The sequence below is a fragment of the Hyla sarda genome, chromosome 10, assembly GCF_029499605.1.
Source record: "Hyla sarda isolate aHylSar1 chromosome 10, aHylSar1.hap1, whole genome shotgun sequence".
In the NCBI taxonomy this organism is placed as follows: Eukaryota; Metazoa; Chordata; class Amphibia; order Anura; family Hylidae; genus Hyla; species Hyla sarda.
Window position 1 is genome coordinate 31772161 of NC_079198.1, and position 16367 is coordinate 31788527.

General features: G+C 45.2%; 1 protein-coding gene across 4 annotated transcripts in view; it reads left to right on the top strand.

Moving 5' to 3' along the window:
• Window positions 1-16367, top strand: part of LOC130293462 (immunoglobulin superfamily member 1-like) — a 99412-nt gene that overhangs the window by 48450 nt on the left and 34595 nt on the right. Inside the window, exon 1 of one of the 4 annotated variants that reach the window (XM_056542160.1) lies at window positions 799-886. The exons of 2 other annotated variants lie outside the window; for them this stretch is intronic. Coding sequence is in view for 1 of the 2 variants with exons in the window: in XM_056542159.1 (XP_056398134.1) it covers window positions 15556-15601 (46 nt within the window). In the remaining variant the exon portion in view is untranslated. Of the gene's footprint in view, window positions 1-798; window positions 887-15539; window positions 15602-16367 lie in introns of those variants that run through there. One more of the 4 variants, XM_056542159.1, reaches the window with a different exon arrangement.

Genomic DNA, 16367 nt, shown 5'->3' on the forward strand with positions numbered 1-16367 from the left:
AATACTCCCCCCTGCACCTCTCATCACCCCCCTGCACCTCTCATTGCCCCCATAACCCCCCCTGCACCTCTCATCACCCCCATAACACCCCCTGCACCTCTCATCGTCCCCATAACAACCCCCTGCACCTCTCATCGCCCCCATAACCCCCCTGCTCCTCTCATCACCCCCATAACACCCCCCTGCACCTCTCATCGCCCCCATAACACCCCTCTGCACCTCTCATTGCCCCCATAACACCCCCCTCCTCTTATCACCTCCACAACCGCCCGCAAGTTCACTTACCCTGCCGGGGATCGGTGCAGTGAGGCTGCATCTACTCCTGTCACTGCATGGGTTCGGAAATCTCAAATCACACCATGAAGGACGCAGCTCTGCATTACACAGGCAGACACAGCAAGGGGAGAGCAAGGACGTACACAGCCCCTCCCCCCTGCTGTGTCTCCACAGGACATCATCTACCACGGGAGCTTTCAAGTTTGCACAGGGAAAGGAAAACACAGAGCGGGGGGAGGGGACGTAGGTGCACAGCTCCTTCACATCCCCCTCCTCTGTCTTGGGAGGACGTAAGTTTGGACGGTCACAATAAGCCACAGCAGGGGAGAGAGAACATACATGCACAGCTCCTCATCTCCCTAATGACTGCCATGTATAATGGACCAGCCCTGCAATGATTCCTAAGGGTCCCGTGTCCTAGAAATAGGTAAAAAAAAACAGGCACCCCTGTTGCTATGGCACCCTGTGCGGCCGCACAGCTCGCACACCCCAAAGGCCGGCCCTGCCCGTACACTTATGGGCGCAATTTTAATTTCTGCTCGCGATACTTCTGGGCAGTTCATGAAACACATTCCTGCATAGGGAGAGGACTATGGCACTTGCAATAACGGTATACACCCGTTTTTCGTTGCGGGTGGTCAGGGTAGCAAAGTTATTAAAGGCACACACCTGTATCCTGTTCGTAGTACGCCAAAAGAGTTGTGGTGACTGGGTGAGGCAATGGTGTTACAGGGTCTGGTGGTATTAACCCTTGATTTGTCATGACTCCAGGGTGCGGTTGTTTTGTATAGAAGGACCTGCCGAGAACCGGACCAAAAATGCCAGAAAATAAATGGAATGTCCACAGCAGGATTTATGAGATAACTGGAACTTTTACTTAAACTTCTTATAGAACAATCTTTACAGTTATTCAGTTTCTCTTAAGGTAACCGGGATGCAGGATAACTCACAGGCTTTGCTGGGACTTGTAGTATTGAGATTTATGCAGGCCACTGTGCTACTAATTGTATAATTAAGTTGAATAGTAGTCACTAGGAGTTGTAGATAGAGCTTGGTAACTCACGTTTCTTTATAAGCTGCAGGTTCCTTAGTCTTTGGCCTAGTTGCAATTGTGCTTGAATTGGTATTACTGAAGTGTACAGGATAATGAGCAGGAACCAAGAGAGTGAATTTAGAGACTACAGCCCCTTATATACTAGGGGGGCTGTACTAAAGCCCATTGGTGCAAAGCCTGGAGGTCCTGTACCAAGGGAACTCTGGGTACATCACATGACATTATCACATGACCCAGGAAGGTCCTAAACATTTGTACAACTTTTACAATATATCACATGACCTAGGAAGGTCCTATACAATTATACGACCTTTATATACACACTAAACAATATACAGAAATACATTTATATGAGGGGAGCAAGGGGTGAGCCCTGCAGGAAAGCCCTATGGACTGCAGGGACTCTACCTAAGGGGACTTAGGACAGGAACAGGACAAGGTCCTGTACCGGGACACCACACACAAATATATATATATAGAGAGAGTATACAAAAAAAGAGGATTGCAGTAGCACACATTGGTCAAAAAATGTAGGCTCTTAGCGCACTTTTTGATCAAAATGTGTCCCCCATCCACCACGGGGAGGTGGCCTCATTTAGGATGGGACCCTAGCACAAATTCTGAGCCTAACGCTCAAATATCCACTCACCTCTGCTGGGCATATAGCCTCTGACTGGGTGACATGCTGGATCCATAAACAATTTAAAACTCCACCTGTGAAAAAGGGGTGGGGTGCACAGCTAAAGAGGGTGCCATTTACCCCCTGAGTTGTACAAACAAGCAAAAAGAAAAATAGCAGCACAACAACCTAATACACAGGTGCACACTGCTATGGCAGATACAGAGTATACAAAAAAAGAGGATTGCAGCAGCACACATTGGTCAAAAAATTGAGGCTCTTAGCGCACTTTTTGATCAAAACGTGTCCCCCATCCACCATGGGGAGGTGGCCTCATTTAGGATGGGACCCTAGCACAAATTCTGAGCCTAATGCTCAAATGTCCACTCACCTCTGCCTGGCATATAGCCTCTGACTGGGTGACATGCTGGATCCATAAACAATTGTTGTGCTGGCTATTTTTCTTTTTGCTTGTTTGTACAACTCAGGGGGTAAATGGCACCCTCTTTAGCTGTGCACCCCTCCCCCTTTTTCACAGGTGGAGTTTTAAATTGTTTATGGATCCAGCATGTCACCCTGTCAGAGGCTATATGCCCAGCAGAGGTGAGTGGATATTTGATCGTTAGGCTCAGAATTTGTGCTAGGGTCCCATGCTAAATGAGGCCACCTCCCCGTGGTGGATGAAGGACACGTTTTGATCAAAAAGTGCGCTAAGAGCCTCAATTTTTTGACCAATGTGTGCTGCTACAATCCTCTTTTTTTGTATACTCTGTATCTGCCATAGCAGTGTGCACCCGTGTATTAGGTTGTTGTGCTGGCTATTTTGCTTTTTACTTATATATATATATATATATATATATATATATATATATATATATATATATAACCCAATTTGTGTGTGTGTGTGTATGTGTGTGTATATCTTCCAGCATCACGTCCAAACGGCTAACATAGGATAGGTGATTTAACCCTTACACACCCCCATTTGCCAGGTTCAGGGTTTTTGTTTAAAGTCCCATACAAGTCTATGGGAAATATATGTTACTGCATAACTTCCAAACGGCTGGAGATATTTTGATAATAGTTGGTCACATGTTACTTATATATGCACTTAAAATATAGGATAGTTAATTTAATCCTCATCTACCCCCATTTGTGAGGGTCAGGGTTTTTGTTTAAAGTCCCATGCAAATCAATGGGAAATGTATGTTCCCACATAACTTCCGTAAGGCTGGAGATATTTCAATAACTGATACACAAATTACGGGTCGGGATATGAGGACGGGATAGGATGTCGAGATAGGAGGTCGAGATAGGAGGACGGGGCGGCTGGAGATATTTCAATACCTGGTACACATATTATGGGTTGGGATATGAGGTCGGGATAGGAGGTTGAGATAGGAGGTCTGGATAGGAGATCGAGATAGGAGGTGTAGAAAGGAGGTCGAGATAGGAGGACGGGACGGCTGGAGATATTTCAATACCTGGTGCACATATTACGGGTCAGGATATGAGGTCGGGATAGGAGGACAGGATAAGAGATTGGGATAGGAGGTCGGGATAGGAGGTCAAGATAGGAGATCGAAATAGGAGGTCGAGATAGGAGGACGGGATATGAGGACGGGATAGGAGGTCGGGATAGGAGGTCGGGATAGGAGGTCGAGATAGGAGGTCGGGATAGGAGGTCGAGATAGGAGGTCAAGATAGGAGGTCGAGATATGAAGACGCGAAAGGAGGTCGGGAAAAGAGTTCAGAATAGGAGGTCGGGATAGGAGGTCGAGATAGGAGGTCGAGATTGGAGGTCGGGATAGGAGGTCAGGATAGGAGGTTGGGATAGGAGGTGGAGATAGGAGGTGGAGATAGGAAGTCAAAATAGGAGGATGGGAAAGGAGGACGGAATAGGGGATTGGAGGTCTGGATAGGTCGAGATAGGAGGTGGAGATAGGAGGACGGGATTTGAGGACGGCATAGGAGGTCGAGATAGGAGGTCAAATCAGGTTAATTTAACCCTTAACTACCCCCATTTGTGAGGATCGGGGTTTTTGTTTAAAGTCCCATGCAAATCATTGGGAAATGTATGTTCCCACATAACTTCCGTACGGCTGGAGATATTTCAATACCTGGTACACATATTATGGGTCGGGATATGAATACGGGATAGGAGGTCAGGACAGGAGGTCGAGATAGGAGGACGGGACAGCTGGAGATATTTCAATACCTGGTACACATATTACGGGTCGGGATAGGAGGTTGAAATAGGAGGTCGGGATAGGAAGTCGGGATAGGAGGTCGGGATAGGAGGTCGGGATAGGAGGTCGAGATAGGAGGTCGAGATAGGAGGTCGAGATGGCTGGAGATATTTCAATAACTGATACACATATTACGGGTCGGGATATGAGGTCTGGATAGGAGGACAGGATAAGAGGTCGGGATAGGAGGATGGGATAGGAGTTCGAGATAGGGGTTCGAGATAGGAGGTCGGGATAGGAGGTCGGGATAGGAGGTCGGGATAGGAGGTCGAGATAGGAGGTCGAGATATGATGATGGGAAAGGAGGTCGGGAAAGGAGGTCGGGAAAGGAGGTCGAGATAGGAGGACGGGACGGCTGGAGATATTTCAATACCTGGTGCACATATTACGGGTCAGGATATGAGGTCGGGAGAGGAGGACGGGATAAGAGATCAGGATAGGAGGTCGGGATAGGAGGTCAAGATAGGAGATTGAAATAGGAGGTCGAGATAGGAGGACGGGATATGAGGACGGGATAGGAGGTCGGGATAGGAGGTCGGGATAGGAGGTCGAGATAGGAGGTCGGGATAGGAGGTCGAGATAGGAGGTCAAGATAGGAGGTCGAGATATGAAGACGCGAAAGGAGGTCGGGAAAAGAGGTCAGAATAGGAGGTCGGGATAGGAGGTCGAGATAGGAGGTCGAGATTGGAGGTCGGGATAGGAGGTGGAGATAGGAGGTTGGGATAGGAGGTGGAGATAGGAGGTGTAGATAGGAGGTCGAAATAGGAGGATGGCAAAGGAGGACGGAGTAGGGAATAGGAGGTCGGGATAGGTTGAGATAGGAGGTGGAGATAGGAGGACAAGATATGAGGACGGGATAGGAGGTCAGGATAGGAGGTCGGGATAGGAAGTCGGGGTAGGAAATCGGGATAGGAGGTTGGGATAGGAGGTCGAGATAGGAGGATGGGATAGGAAGACGGGATAGGAGGTCGAGATAGGAGGACGAGATAGGTCGGGATAGGAGGATGGGATATAAGGACGGGATATGGGGTTGGGATATGACAACAAGATATGAGGATGGTATATGAAGTCAAAAGCTTCCTCTGTTGATTTTTCTCCACAACAAGGATTAGGAAGGAAAAACCGGGCAACGCCGGCTACTCAGCTATACCTATATATAAAACTCAGTGTGGTGCGTATGTGTGTATGTTCCAGCATCACTTCCAAATGGCTGGAGATATTTCAACAAAACATGATACACATGTTACTTATATGTACACTAAAAATATAGTAGAGTTAAAAAAAAATAAAAAATAAAATAACCCACCCCCTTATGTGGGGTTTTTGTTTGAAGTCCAATGCAAGTCTATTGAACATCAGGTACCTTACTCAAAATCTGCTCTGCATCTTCAGGAGAGTGTGTCGGTCTGGCCCCCACCAAAGGGTATGTTTCTTTTAAATTTTGGCCCTTTTTTCTTTTAACTCATGGGCGACAACACCATTTTCGCCTGATGCACCCACATCATAGGTCCTTCAACCACAATCTCTTCATCAAAGATTAGCTGCACCTACTTACCTCATCACTGGTCCCTCAGCCACAATGTCTGAATCAGAGCTCAGTCCACAGCTCCACTTCTCTGTCTGAATGCCACGCCTCCTCCCACAAACCTCCATGACCCTCCCATTTTGGCTTTTTTTGTGCATCGGTCTGACTCGGTTCAAGCCACGCTGCAAAGTGACAACTCTCTAGCAAACCATGCCTTTTAATTACAGCCTTTAATCTCTTCATCACAGCTCAGCCAAACCTGAGGACAGGATATGAGATTGGGATATAAAGTAGGGGTATGTGGACATGATATGAGGGAGGGATATGAGGAGCTGATGAAGAGGGGAGTCCCCCTTTAAAACCTGTTTTTATTAATTACAATAATGAATCTCCTTTATTATTATTAACTGTCCTTCTCAATAAATTCCACCTCTTAACCGGTAAGGAGCCACCATGTATCCATCAATACCTGAGACTCTGCAAATTGCTTCACATCCTTCTGGTTCTTTTCCGTATCGCCCATGACCCATTGAAGTCAATGGTAGCAAAATCTGCTGCAGATTTTCTGTAGCAAACACGCTGCAGAAATTCCACAGGTAATCCACCTGTGTGAACGTACCCTTAGGCAGTCTTTGTAAGTAATAGGCCATATTCGAATTCGCTATATTTCACGAATATATGGATGAATATTTGTCCTAAATTTGCGAATTTCGCATATTCTTTGACTTTTTTTCCATGCAAAATTCAACCAACTACTTTCATAACTACTTTCCTATTATTTGCTAGGGATGTTGCTAATCTCTGAAAACTGTATTTGCATCCTTCTCATTGGCACACAAGCTAAAAGAAGGGAGGGATCAGTGTCCTGATCCCTCCCTTATAAGAGGGATGAACGACGTAATTCCACTGCTTCATATCCTACAACAAGTGTTGGAAACGATGGCAGGTCAGGGCAATGGAGACATTGTGTATACATCTCACGGCCACATGAGCCCTGTGGGGGCTGAACTGGAGGAGAAGGAGGAGGATGAGGGGCACAGTGGAGCACATTTTAGGTTTGATTAGATGGGCGGTGTTTCTAGTCATCTGACAGGAGAGGAGGAGAATGATGGAGCTAGAGGGTTATGAGGAAGGCGAGACAGAGAATCCAGACACACCGTAGCAGTATGCAGTGGAGATGGAGGAAGGCAGTCCCTCGGAATCACTTGCACAAATGGCATGATGCATGTTCACTTGCTTGCGTAGTGTCAGCCGAATTGTCACCATTCGACAAAGGGATGACTTCTGGCTCTCCACCTTATTGGACCCTTGCTACCGGCACAAAATGGGGGCCTTTTTTACACACACTGAGGACAAACTGACTTACTACAGAGAGATCCTACGTAGTCCGTTTTCTGATGCCTATCGGCTCCATCGTCCTTCCACTAGCAGGTCTTACTCGGGTGGCCCTCTGCACTCAACTTCCACTGCCATGGCTTCGGGGGAGGGGTGGGGTGGCAGCAGCAGTACCAGTTTCATCAGCAGCAGCCTGAGTCTAAAGTCGCTGATGAGTAGCTTTCTTCACCCGCATAGTGAAGCAACTCATCAGCAGCAGGTAGACATGGAGCAGGACCTGAACCAGCAGGTGGTGGCATACCTTGACATGCCCACGCCAACACACCTTGAAGATCCGCTGGAGATCTGGGCAGCCAAACTTGATTTGTGACCGCAACTAGCAGAGTTTGCCCTGGAAAAGCTGTCCTGCCCGGACAGTAGTGTGGAATCAGAGCGGGTTTTTAGTGTGGCGAGGGCCATAGTCACCTCAAGGAGAACTCGTCTGTCCACGAACAATGTGGAGAGACTGACCTTTGTGAAGATGAATCAGGCATGGATCAGCCAGGATTTCCACCCACCAATGCCTGATGCATCAGAGTAGATTGACCATGGTGCTACACCAACACTTCACAAATATGGATAGTGCCATATTAAGGCACTGCTCCCCAGTTACAAACATTCCAGCCACCTTCATCACCAGGTACTGGTATTGCCACCCACCGCACAGGGTCACTTTCAGGACTCCTGATGCTGCTGCCACTTCTAGGCTGTTTCATTCAGCCACTATTTTGTCTCCTTATGCTTTGGTCAACTGCAGGCTGTACCATTCAGACACTATATGGGCTCCTTATGCTTTCCCCACCTCCAGGCTGTGTCATTCAGCAAATATATTGTTTTCTGATGCTGCTGGGACTGTCTTGGATATTAAATTTTTTTTTATGCTAGCGCTAGCAAACATACATGCTCAATTGAGATTTCAAAATTCATCTTTTAATGTTAGGGGTTGTGAAGCCCTCTTATGTACGCATCCTGCTGCCTGCTCCAGGCTGTGTGTTTCAGCAACTATATGGTTTAGTTATGCTGCTGGGCCTGTGCCTAAAAAAAATTTGAGGTTAGCACTAGCTAACATACATCTTGTATACAGATTTCAACATTAACATTTTAATGTAAGGGGTTGTGAAGCCCTCTTGTAAACTCATGCTGATGCCTGCTCCAGGCAGTGTGTTTCAGCAACTATATGGTTTAGGGATGCGGCAGGGCCTGTACCTAAAATGTTTTGATGCTAGCACTAGCTAACATACATCTTGTATACAGATTTTAACATTTTAATGTTAGGGGTTGTGAAGCCCTCTTGTAATCTCATGCTTATGCCTGCTCCAGGCAGTAAGTTTCAGCAACTATATGGTTTTGTGATGCTGCTGGGCCTGTGCCTAAATTTTTTTGATGTTAGCACTAGCTAACATACATCTTGTATACAGATTTTAACATTTTAATGTTAGGGGTTGTGAAGCCCTCTTGTAAACTTATGCTGATGCCTGCTCCAGGCAGTGTATTTCAGCAACTATATGGTTTTATGATGCTGCTGGGCCTGTGCCTAAAATTTTTTGAGGTTAGCACTGTTACGCCGAGCGCTCCAGGTCCCTGCTCCTCCCCGGAGCGCTCGCGGCGTTCCTCTCTCTGCAGCGCCCCGGTCAGACCCGCTGACCGGGAGCGCTGCACTGACTCTGCCGGCGGGGATGCGATTCGCATAGCAGGAGGCGCCCACTCGCGAATAGCATCCCAAGTCACTCACCTGTCCCGGTCCCCGGCTGTCACGTCCTGGCGCGCGCGGCACCGCTCCTTAGGGCGGGCGCGCGCCAGCTCTCTAAGGTTTAAAGGGCCAGTGCACCAATGATTGGTGCCTGGCCCAATCAGTCTGATTAGCTTCCACCTGCCCCCTGTCCATATAACCTCACTTCCCCTGTACTTCCTTGCCGGATCTTGTTGCCTTAGTGCCTAGAGAAAGCTACTACTGTGTTTACCATCACTGTGTTCCTGACCTCCTGCTATTACTATTGACTACGAACCTTGCCGCCTGCCCCGACCTTCTGCTACGTCTGACCTTGCTTCTGCCTAGTCCTTCTGTCCCACGCCTTCTCAGCAGTCAGCGAGGTTGAGCCGTTGCCAGTGGATACGACCTGGTTGCTACCTCCGCAGCAAGACCATCCCGCTTTGCGGCGGGCTCTGGTGAAAACCAGTAGCAAGCCTAGAACCGGTCCACCGACACGGTCCACGCCAATCCCTCGCTAACACAGAGGATCCACATCCAGCTAGCCGAATTATAACAAGCACTAGCTAAAATATATCTTGTATACAGATTTCAACATTAACTTTTTAATGTTAGGGGATGTGAAGCCCTCTTGTAAACTCATGATGATGCCACCTCCAAGCTCTGTCATTGTGCTTCCATGTGACATGTGAATCCTTGTTAGATTTGGCACTTTGTACCCACACGCTGGGGCCCGGGACACTAAAACTTGGGAGTTAAAAGTTCAAAATCCTTAATTTAAATTTCAAAACCTTAAATTTAAATAAAAAAAAATCATACATTTGAATGGTCTCTTCATGCTTATGTCAACTCCAGGCTGTGACATTCAGCCAATATATGGTTTACTGATGCTGCTGGGCCTGAGTCTGGGCCTAAACATTTTGTTATAGTAGCACTAGCTACCCAAAATCTTCGGTTTAAATTGAAAAAATTCTTCAGTTTTTTCTTTGGGATTGTGAAGCCCTGGTGTCTATTCATGCTTCAGCCAACTCGAGGTGCTGGGGGTCCCAGCGGATAGGTGATAAGATGTCTAGCATCAGAGTACCCCTTTATCTATATGTCTGTATTATTCACATATCCCTTTCAGCCACCCCCTCAGTTGTGGTGATTGTCCATTGCCCACAAATGACACCTTTAGGTCATGTTCACACACAATTTTTGGTACCATCTTTTTATATATCAGAGCTGCTGTGTACAAGGCCTAAGAGGGCCGAAACATTACCAATATGTGATCTGATAAGTAATACACTTGCCCAGATTTTTCAATCTGCCCAAAACCCAAACCATCTGCTTTTGCCCATAGCAACCAATCACAGCACAGCTTTTTTTTTTCTTTTTTTTTTTGTCAGAGCTCGTTGAAATATTAAAGCTGAACTGTGATTGGTTGTTGTGGGTAAAACCAGACAGTTTGACTTCAGGCAGATTGATAAATCTGGGCTAATGTGTATATATAACAAGCATTTTTCCTTTGAGTTTTATTACACTTAATAGCTGAAAAAAGATGTCAGATTTTGGTCATCTTTTGTACCATAAAATGGTCAATTACTTTTGGTACATACAAATAAAATGGGGAAAAAAAATAATGTGTGAGCATAGCCTTATCATATATCAAACTATCATGACATATCTCTGGTGCTCAAGGCAGAGCCACTTGTAAACATTGCTCGGTCCGACGAAAACATGCAAGATTGGTCAATTGTATAAGTACAGCAACAAATCTATTGTAAGATAGACTTCTGAAGAATATAAACAGTGATCCCTCAACTTACAATGGTCTCTAGTTATAATATTTTCAACATACTATGGTCTTTTCTGGATCCTTGTAACTAGAATTCATACTTAACATACAATGCTAAGGACAGTCCAGATCTGCGAAATGTGTCAATGGTTGGAAGAACTGACCAATCAGAATGGGCATTTTACTGGTAAAACACCTGTATTACTGAAGTGCCTGCACTAACTGACTGTCTGGTAGCTCCTCCCTACAGTACAGGAAGGAACTACATGTTCTGTAGTATTCTTTGTCTGTGCCAGGGTTAGCTGCTCCTTTGGACACCATGTTACTTTTTCGGGACACTGTGTGTACTGTACAGGACCTTGAAGAAGCTCCTTTCCCCTATAGAAACAATGATTTACAGCTTCCAGCAGCCTTTTGTTAGATTTATATGTAAGGACCTACTTTATCTGTAATAGATATTTACTTTATTTTTCTTTAATCTTCACTTTTTCCTATTTTTGGATGACATTTAGGGGCTTCAAAAACAATTACCAGGTTTCCATACAGTTATGGTCTTAGCATAGAATGGTTTCAACACATGAAAGTCAAATGGTCATCCTGGAACCAATTAATATGGTAACTTTAGGGACCACATTACATATGAAAGGATATAGGCCCTTTGGAGGTGCTCTGGGGTTCTTATTAAATCTTTCTCAATGGATTTCTTTTTTGAGGTATGTACCGTATTTATCGGCGTATAACAGGCACTTTTAAAACTTACATTTAAGGGGGGAATGATGGGGACATGATGAGACTGGGTGTGGGGATGATGAGGGGGGAATGATGAGGGACATGATGAGACAGGCTGGGGGGCAATGAGACAGGGTGGGGGGGTGATGAGGGACATGATGAGACAGGGTGGGGGATGATGAGGGGGGAATGATGGGGGACATGATGAGATAGGGTGGGGGATGATGAGGGGGGAATGATGGGGGACATGATGAGACAGGGTGGGGGGATGATGAGACAGGGGGAAATGATGGTGGGGGAGGCACTAAAGGCTTAATGTCTGTATGGCTAGTGGTGGTCTATGACAGGGGGAAATGATGAGACATGGGGGGATGATGAGACATAGGGGGTGGCGATGATAGAGGTAAATGTGGCACAGGGACTGATAAAAGGGAAGGAATGATGTGGCACTGGAGGGGACAGGACCAAACTGAGGTGCAGAAGAAAATGAAGTTGGGGGGGGGGGGGGGGGGATGATGTGGCATTTAGTCCAAGTCATTTATTTTACATTTTATCTTTTTACTTAAATTTCCCTGTTAAAATGGGGGTGCGTGTTGGCAAAGTGTTTCACTATATTTTCTACTGTGGAGACCATGTAAAACATATAAGGACAAAATGTAGGGAACTGTGATAATCATAAAAGTAACAAGGAACCGAAAATGAAGAATGGGAAGTTTATTAATTGTGAAATTAGCAATGTCAGCAGGGTTATATTATTTGTATGTGAAGTCATTTACAGAATTACATTCCTGAAAATGAAACATAAACATTTCCCAGCTAATATTTCCCAGCAATTTGCATGGCTATAAATAACTAGTAATGGGAACTAGTGTATGACATAAGTTATGTAATTTATGGCATAGCATGATTAAAGGTGTAGTCTGGGGATACAAATTTTATGTATAATGGGTCTGGCTTGAAGAAAAAAAAAAGGGGGGGGTGTTGAATCTGCCTGATCTCTCTTAATTTTAAACTGGTCACCACTGATCTCCGCTGCCTGGTCCCCGTCTTAACACTTAGGACTTGCCTGCTTGGCCAGTTACTGGTTTCAACGATAACCTGCCTCAGCCAGTAACTGGATAAATGGGCATTTCCTGAGGGTCAAGATCAGAAACTGGTGATCAACAGGTACCCAGTGAGTGTCAGAACAGCAGCTTTTTTTTCAATGCACTTAAAAAAAAAAATAATAATAATATTTCTATCACTGTACAACCCTTTTAACTACCTACTATTGAACCTCTGTAGATTTGAAGTTAATAAAATCCATAATTGCGAATCCGCAACTTTAAATCTGCAGCGAATCGGGTGTGTGTGATTACACTGAAATGATTTAAAATAATTTTCAAATCATTTGGTGCCAGAAAGTTATTCAGATTTGTAAATTATTTTTATTTAAAATAACTCAAGCCTTCCAGTACTTATCAGCTGCTGTATTCCCTGAAAGAAGTAATGAATTAATTCAAGTCAGACATAGTGCTTCCTGCTAACCACCTCTGTCCATGTCAGAAAATGTCCAGAACAAAAGCAAATCATCATAGGAAACTTATTATACTTTGGACACTTCCTGACACAAAGGTGGCAACAGAGAGCACCATGTCTGACTGGAAAGATTAAATGACTTACTCCAGGGAAATCAGACGGTTCCAAAGAGAGAGAGAGAGAAAGAGAAAGTACACTTTGTTTTCTGTTGCTGTACTGGGGTGTACTACTCTGAAGCTCGTCTGTACTGCTGTACTGGGGTGTACTACTCTAAAGTTAATAGTAGTGTGAGCACTAAAATACATAGTCACCTGCTTTTAATGCTAATACAGGTGTAACCATACGTATTGTCCTCTCCTAAGTGTAACCTATACGTACTCTCAGCCGGTGTTTCGGTGTTTTTTTTTCTCCTGTTAAACTCATAAGGGCCAGTTACTGTTAAAGGCCAGGAATACCTACACACCTGCTTTTAATGTCTAATTAAGGGGTAACTGTATTACAGCGTATTGTCCTCTCATAAGTGTAACCTATACGTACACTCAGTTGGTGTACGTTTTGTCCTGTTAAACTCATAAGGTACAGTTGGAGCAATAAAAATGAAACATAACTGTTAGAAGCAAGGAGGTAGTAGATCCGCTGAACCTGTGTAAATGATGGGTTGGGCCGCGTAAGGGAGTGGAGTCTAAGGTGCCGCTGGTTTTCACCAGAGCCCGCCGCAAAGCGGGATGGACTTGCTGCGGCCGGCAGCACCCAGGTTGCTACCCCTGACACATTTCGTCCAAACAGTCTGCTGAGGAGAAAACGTGGTACAGGAGGAATATGGCAACTCGTAGTCAGGATAGCAGAAGGTCAGGGCAGGCAGCACGGTAGCGAGAACAGGGACGTAGCAAGAGGTCAGTAGGCAGGCAGCACAGGAGCAAGGTCAGATCATGGACCAGGTAGGTCAGGAACACAGTAAGGCAAGACACAATAAATGCTTTCACTAGGGCACTGGGCACACAAAGATCCGGCAAGAGGTAGAGGGAGATGCACATACTTATAGAGAAGGGACAGGTGCAAACACTAATTAACTGGCCCTTTAAATCTCAGAGCTCCGGCGCGCATGCGCCCTAGGAGGCGGGGACATGCACGCCGGCGGTGTGAGAACACAGAGGAAACAGAAGAAGGAGGAGGTGAGTGACGGCCCGAGATTCACATGCGGGCGCATCCCGCGCTTCGAATCCCATGCCCGCCAGAGGACAGAGGGAGAGAGCACTCACGGCCAGTGTGACCGGCTGGAGTGCTCGCCGTAACAATAACTGATTAAATGAAACATGCGCAGTTTCACACGCAGTTCCACAGTTGGGGGGCACTGAGAGGCAGGGGCTGGAACAAGTGGTAGCTCGCCTCGCGGCAGACCGCTAGCTTGATGTTCACCAGAATGGGTCCTCAAAAAAGGATTTTTTTAAATGTAAATAAATTTAAATTAAGTTAAATAAAAATAAAATAAAAAAAATCTCTTAAATCTCTTCATTTGTGACAGCATATGGTCTCCTGATCCTGCTGCCACATCCAAATGCTCTGCGGCAGTGATTCTAATAGCGACGCCTGTAATCTGCATGTCATACAGAATAACAGTATTATTTCACTAACACAGCACACTCCCTATGTGTGTTTCGTCAAGGAAAAGTGTTCTACACCCCTATTGAGCCTCTCTGTAGCCCGGATATAGCCATTTTTAATAGTGATTCACTGTGAATAAATTCGGATTGAACCAAATTTTTTCAGAAAATTCGGCAAATCGGCCAAATAAAATTTTTCAAAAATTCACTCATCTCTAGTATATACACAAATAAACCTTGTTATAAACATTGTTAAGTTAAATGGCTTCAGAAATCTCTTTTCCCTCTATATGTCCCTGCACTCACTGAAACACAAATCAACTATGACATTTGCAAGTGGTTGGAGTTTTAAGTCTCACAGAGAGAACATTCTGTGTTACACAAAGATGTTTTCCTGAACATATTTTTTAATAAATGTTATACTATACAGGAGACATTGATTGAGAACCACATTCTCAGTCTTTTTGCTCTGCTTATAGAGGGATCCAGGAGCTACTAGTTCTTGTGTCCCATGAAGGAGCGATGTGCATGCAGGACACAGAAACTGCCTATTTATTCAATGTAGGCACAGAAATATGAGCCCTGGGACATGGTGCAGTGCTCCTGAGTGTGACAAAGCATTATAGCATCTATTGGCAGCTGCTTCTGGAGCTGAATTCAGATAACTGACAATTGGAGATGAAGCCTGTCGGGTGGACAACCTTTGTTCAATGCATCATACTGATAACATCTTAATGAGTATTTATTTCATTAATATTTCTGATCAACAGCAGCGAAAGCAAACTGTGGACTCTTATTTGTTAACATAGGACTCCAATAGGAATCAAATCTGTTAGCTCTAAATGATGCAGAGAGATGAGAGATGCACACATGGTTATTATTGAAAGGCCAGTAAAATAACTCATGCTTGGTTCTTGCCTGTTGATGATTAAAAAATGTATAAAATCATAATAAAATCCTTTTCATTTAAGTGTCAAGGAGGGGGTGCTTAGCTGCTGAAGGGCCACAGCTAGACATCCCTCCTTTCTCCTACTCCAGTACTTGCTCTCACTTCATTGATGTACGGGGACCTGTATTGAAATGCTGTGCCTGAACTGTAACTTTATACAAAAAAGAAAAAGGGACATGCACTGGCGCACCCTGTGCCTTTACCTCGTGGTGGCAAGAGGGAGTGAGTACACAATATATCTGCTCACCTTGGTGTGTTGCGCTCCAAGCACAATACCGACAATAGCCTTAAGGATAGGGGTTCATCAGCAGCCCGTGTCCATCCGTGGCCAGTGTCCTTGGGCGGTTAGCAGTAACATGGATGTCCACACACTCGGCGAGGTTGTGACCTGAGGAAGAGGGGTGCAGATCCCCTCGAAACGCATTGTCAACCTTTTTTTTTTTTCAATAAAAAAACTGTTTGAAATCATCTGGAAGTTTGGTATCCTTACAACTTCGTTCCGTGGTCCAGCGAGCACCAAGCAAGTGTCTAATTTCTCCAACCTCACGAGTGTGTGGACATCTACGTGCCTGCACTGTAGATACTGATAGGGGTTCACATGCAGTGAGATTCCCTGATGTGGGCAAGGAGAGAGGGGCAGAGAAGAGCGGTGGCACTTAAGCTGCTCAGCACTGCCTTCTTGACACTTGTGTCAGAGAAGAAAAAGCATTTTTTATAAGTTTTAGAATTATTAACACATAAGGCACAAACATTATTTGGTTTATTGCCCTTTCAACAATATATTCATGTTTGCAGCTCCTTGTGCCATTTAGTGCTGGCAGCTTTCCCTATGTAATACATATCTATGGTCCTTTACATTCCTGAAGCTGCAGTACCAGGGATTACATTTTGTCTCCTCCCTTCGCCTTTCATAGTGAACATAAGAACCATATGTTGCATTTCTGGATCTCTATTCTTTCCACGTACCATTAGATATGGACACTGACCA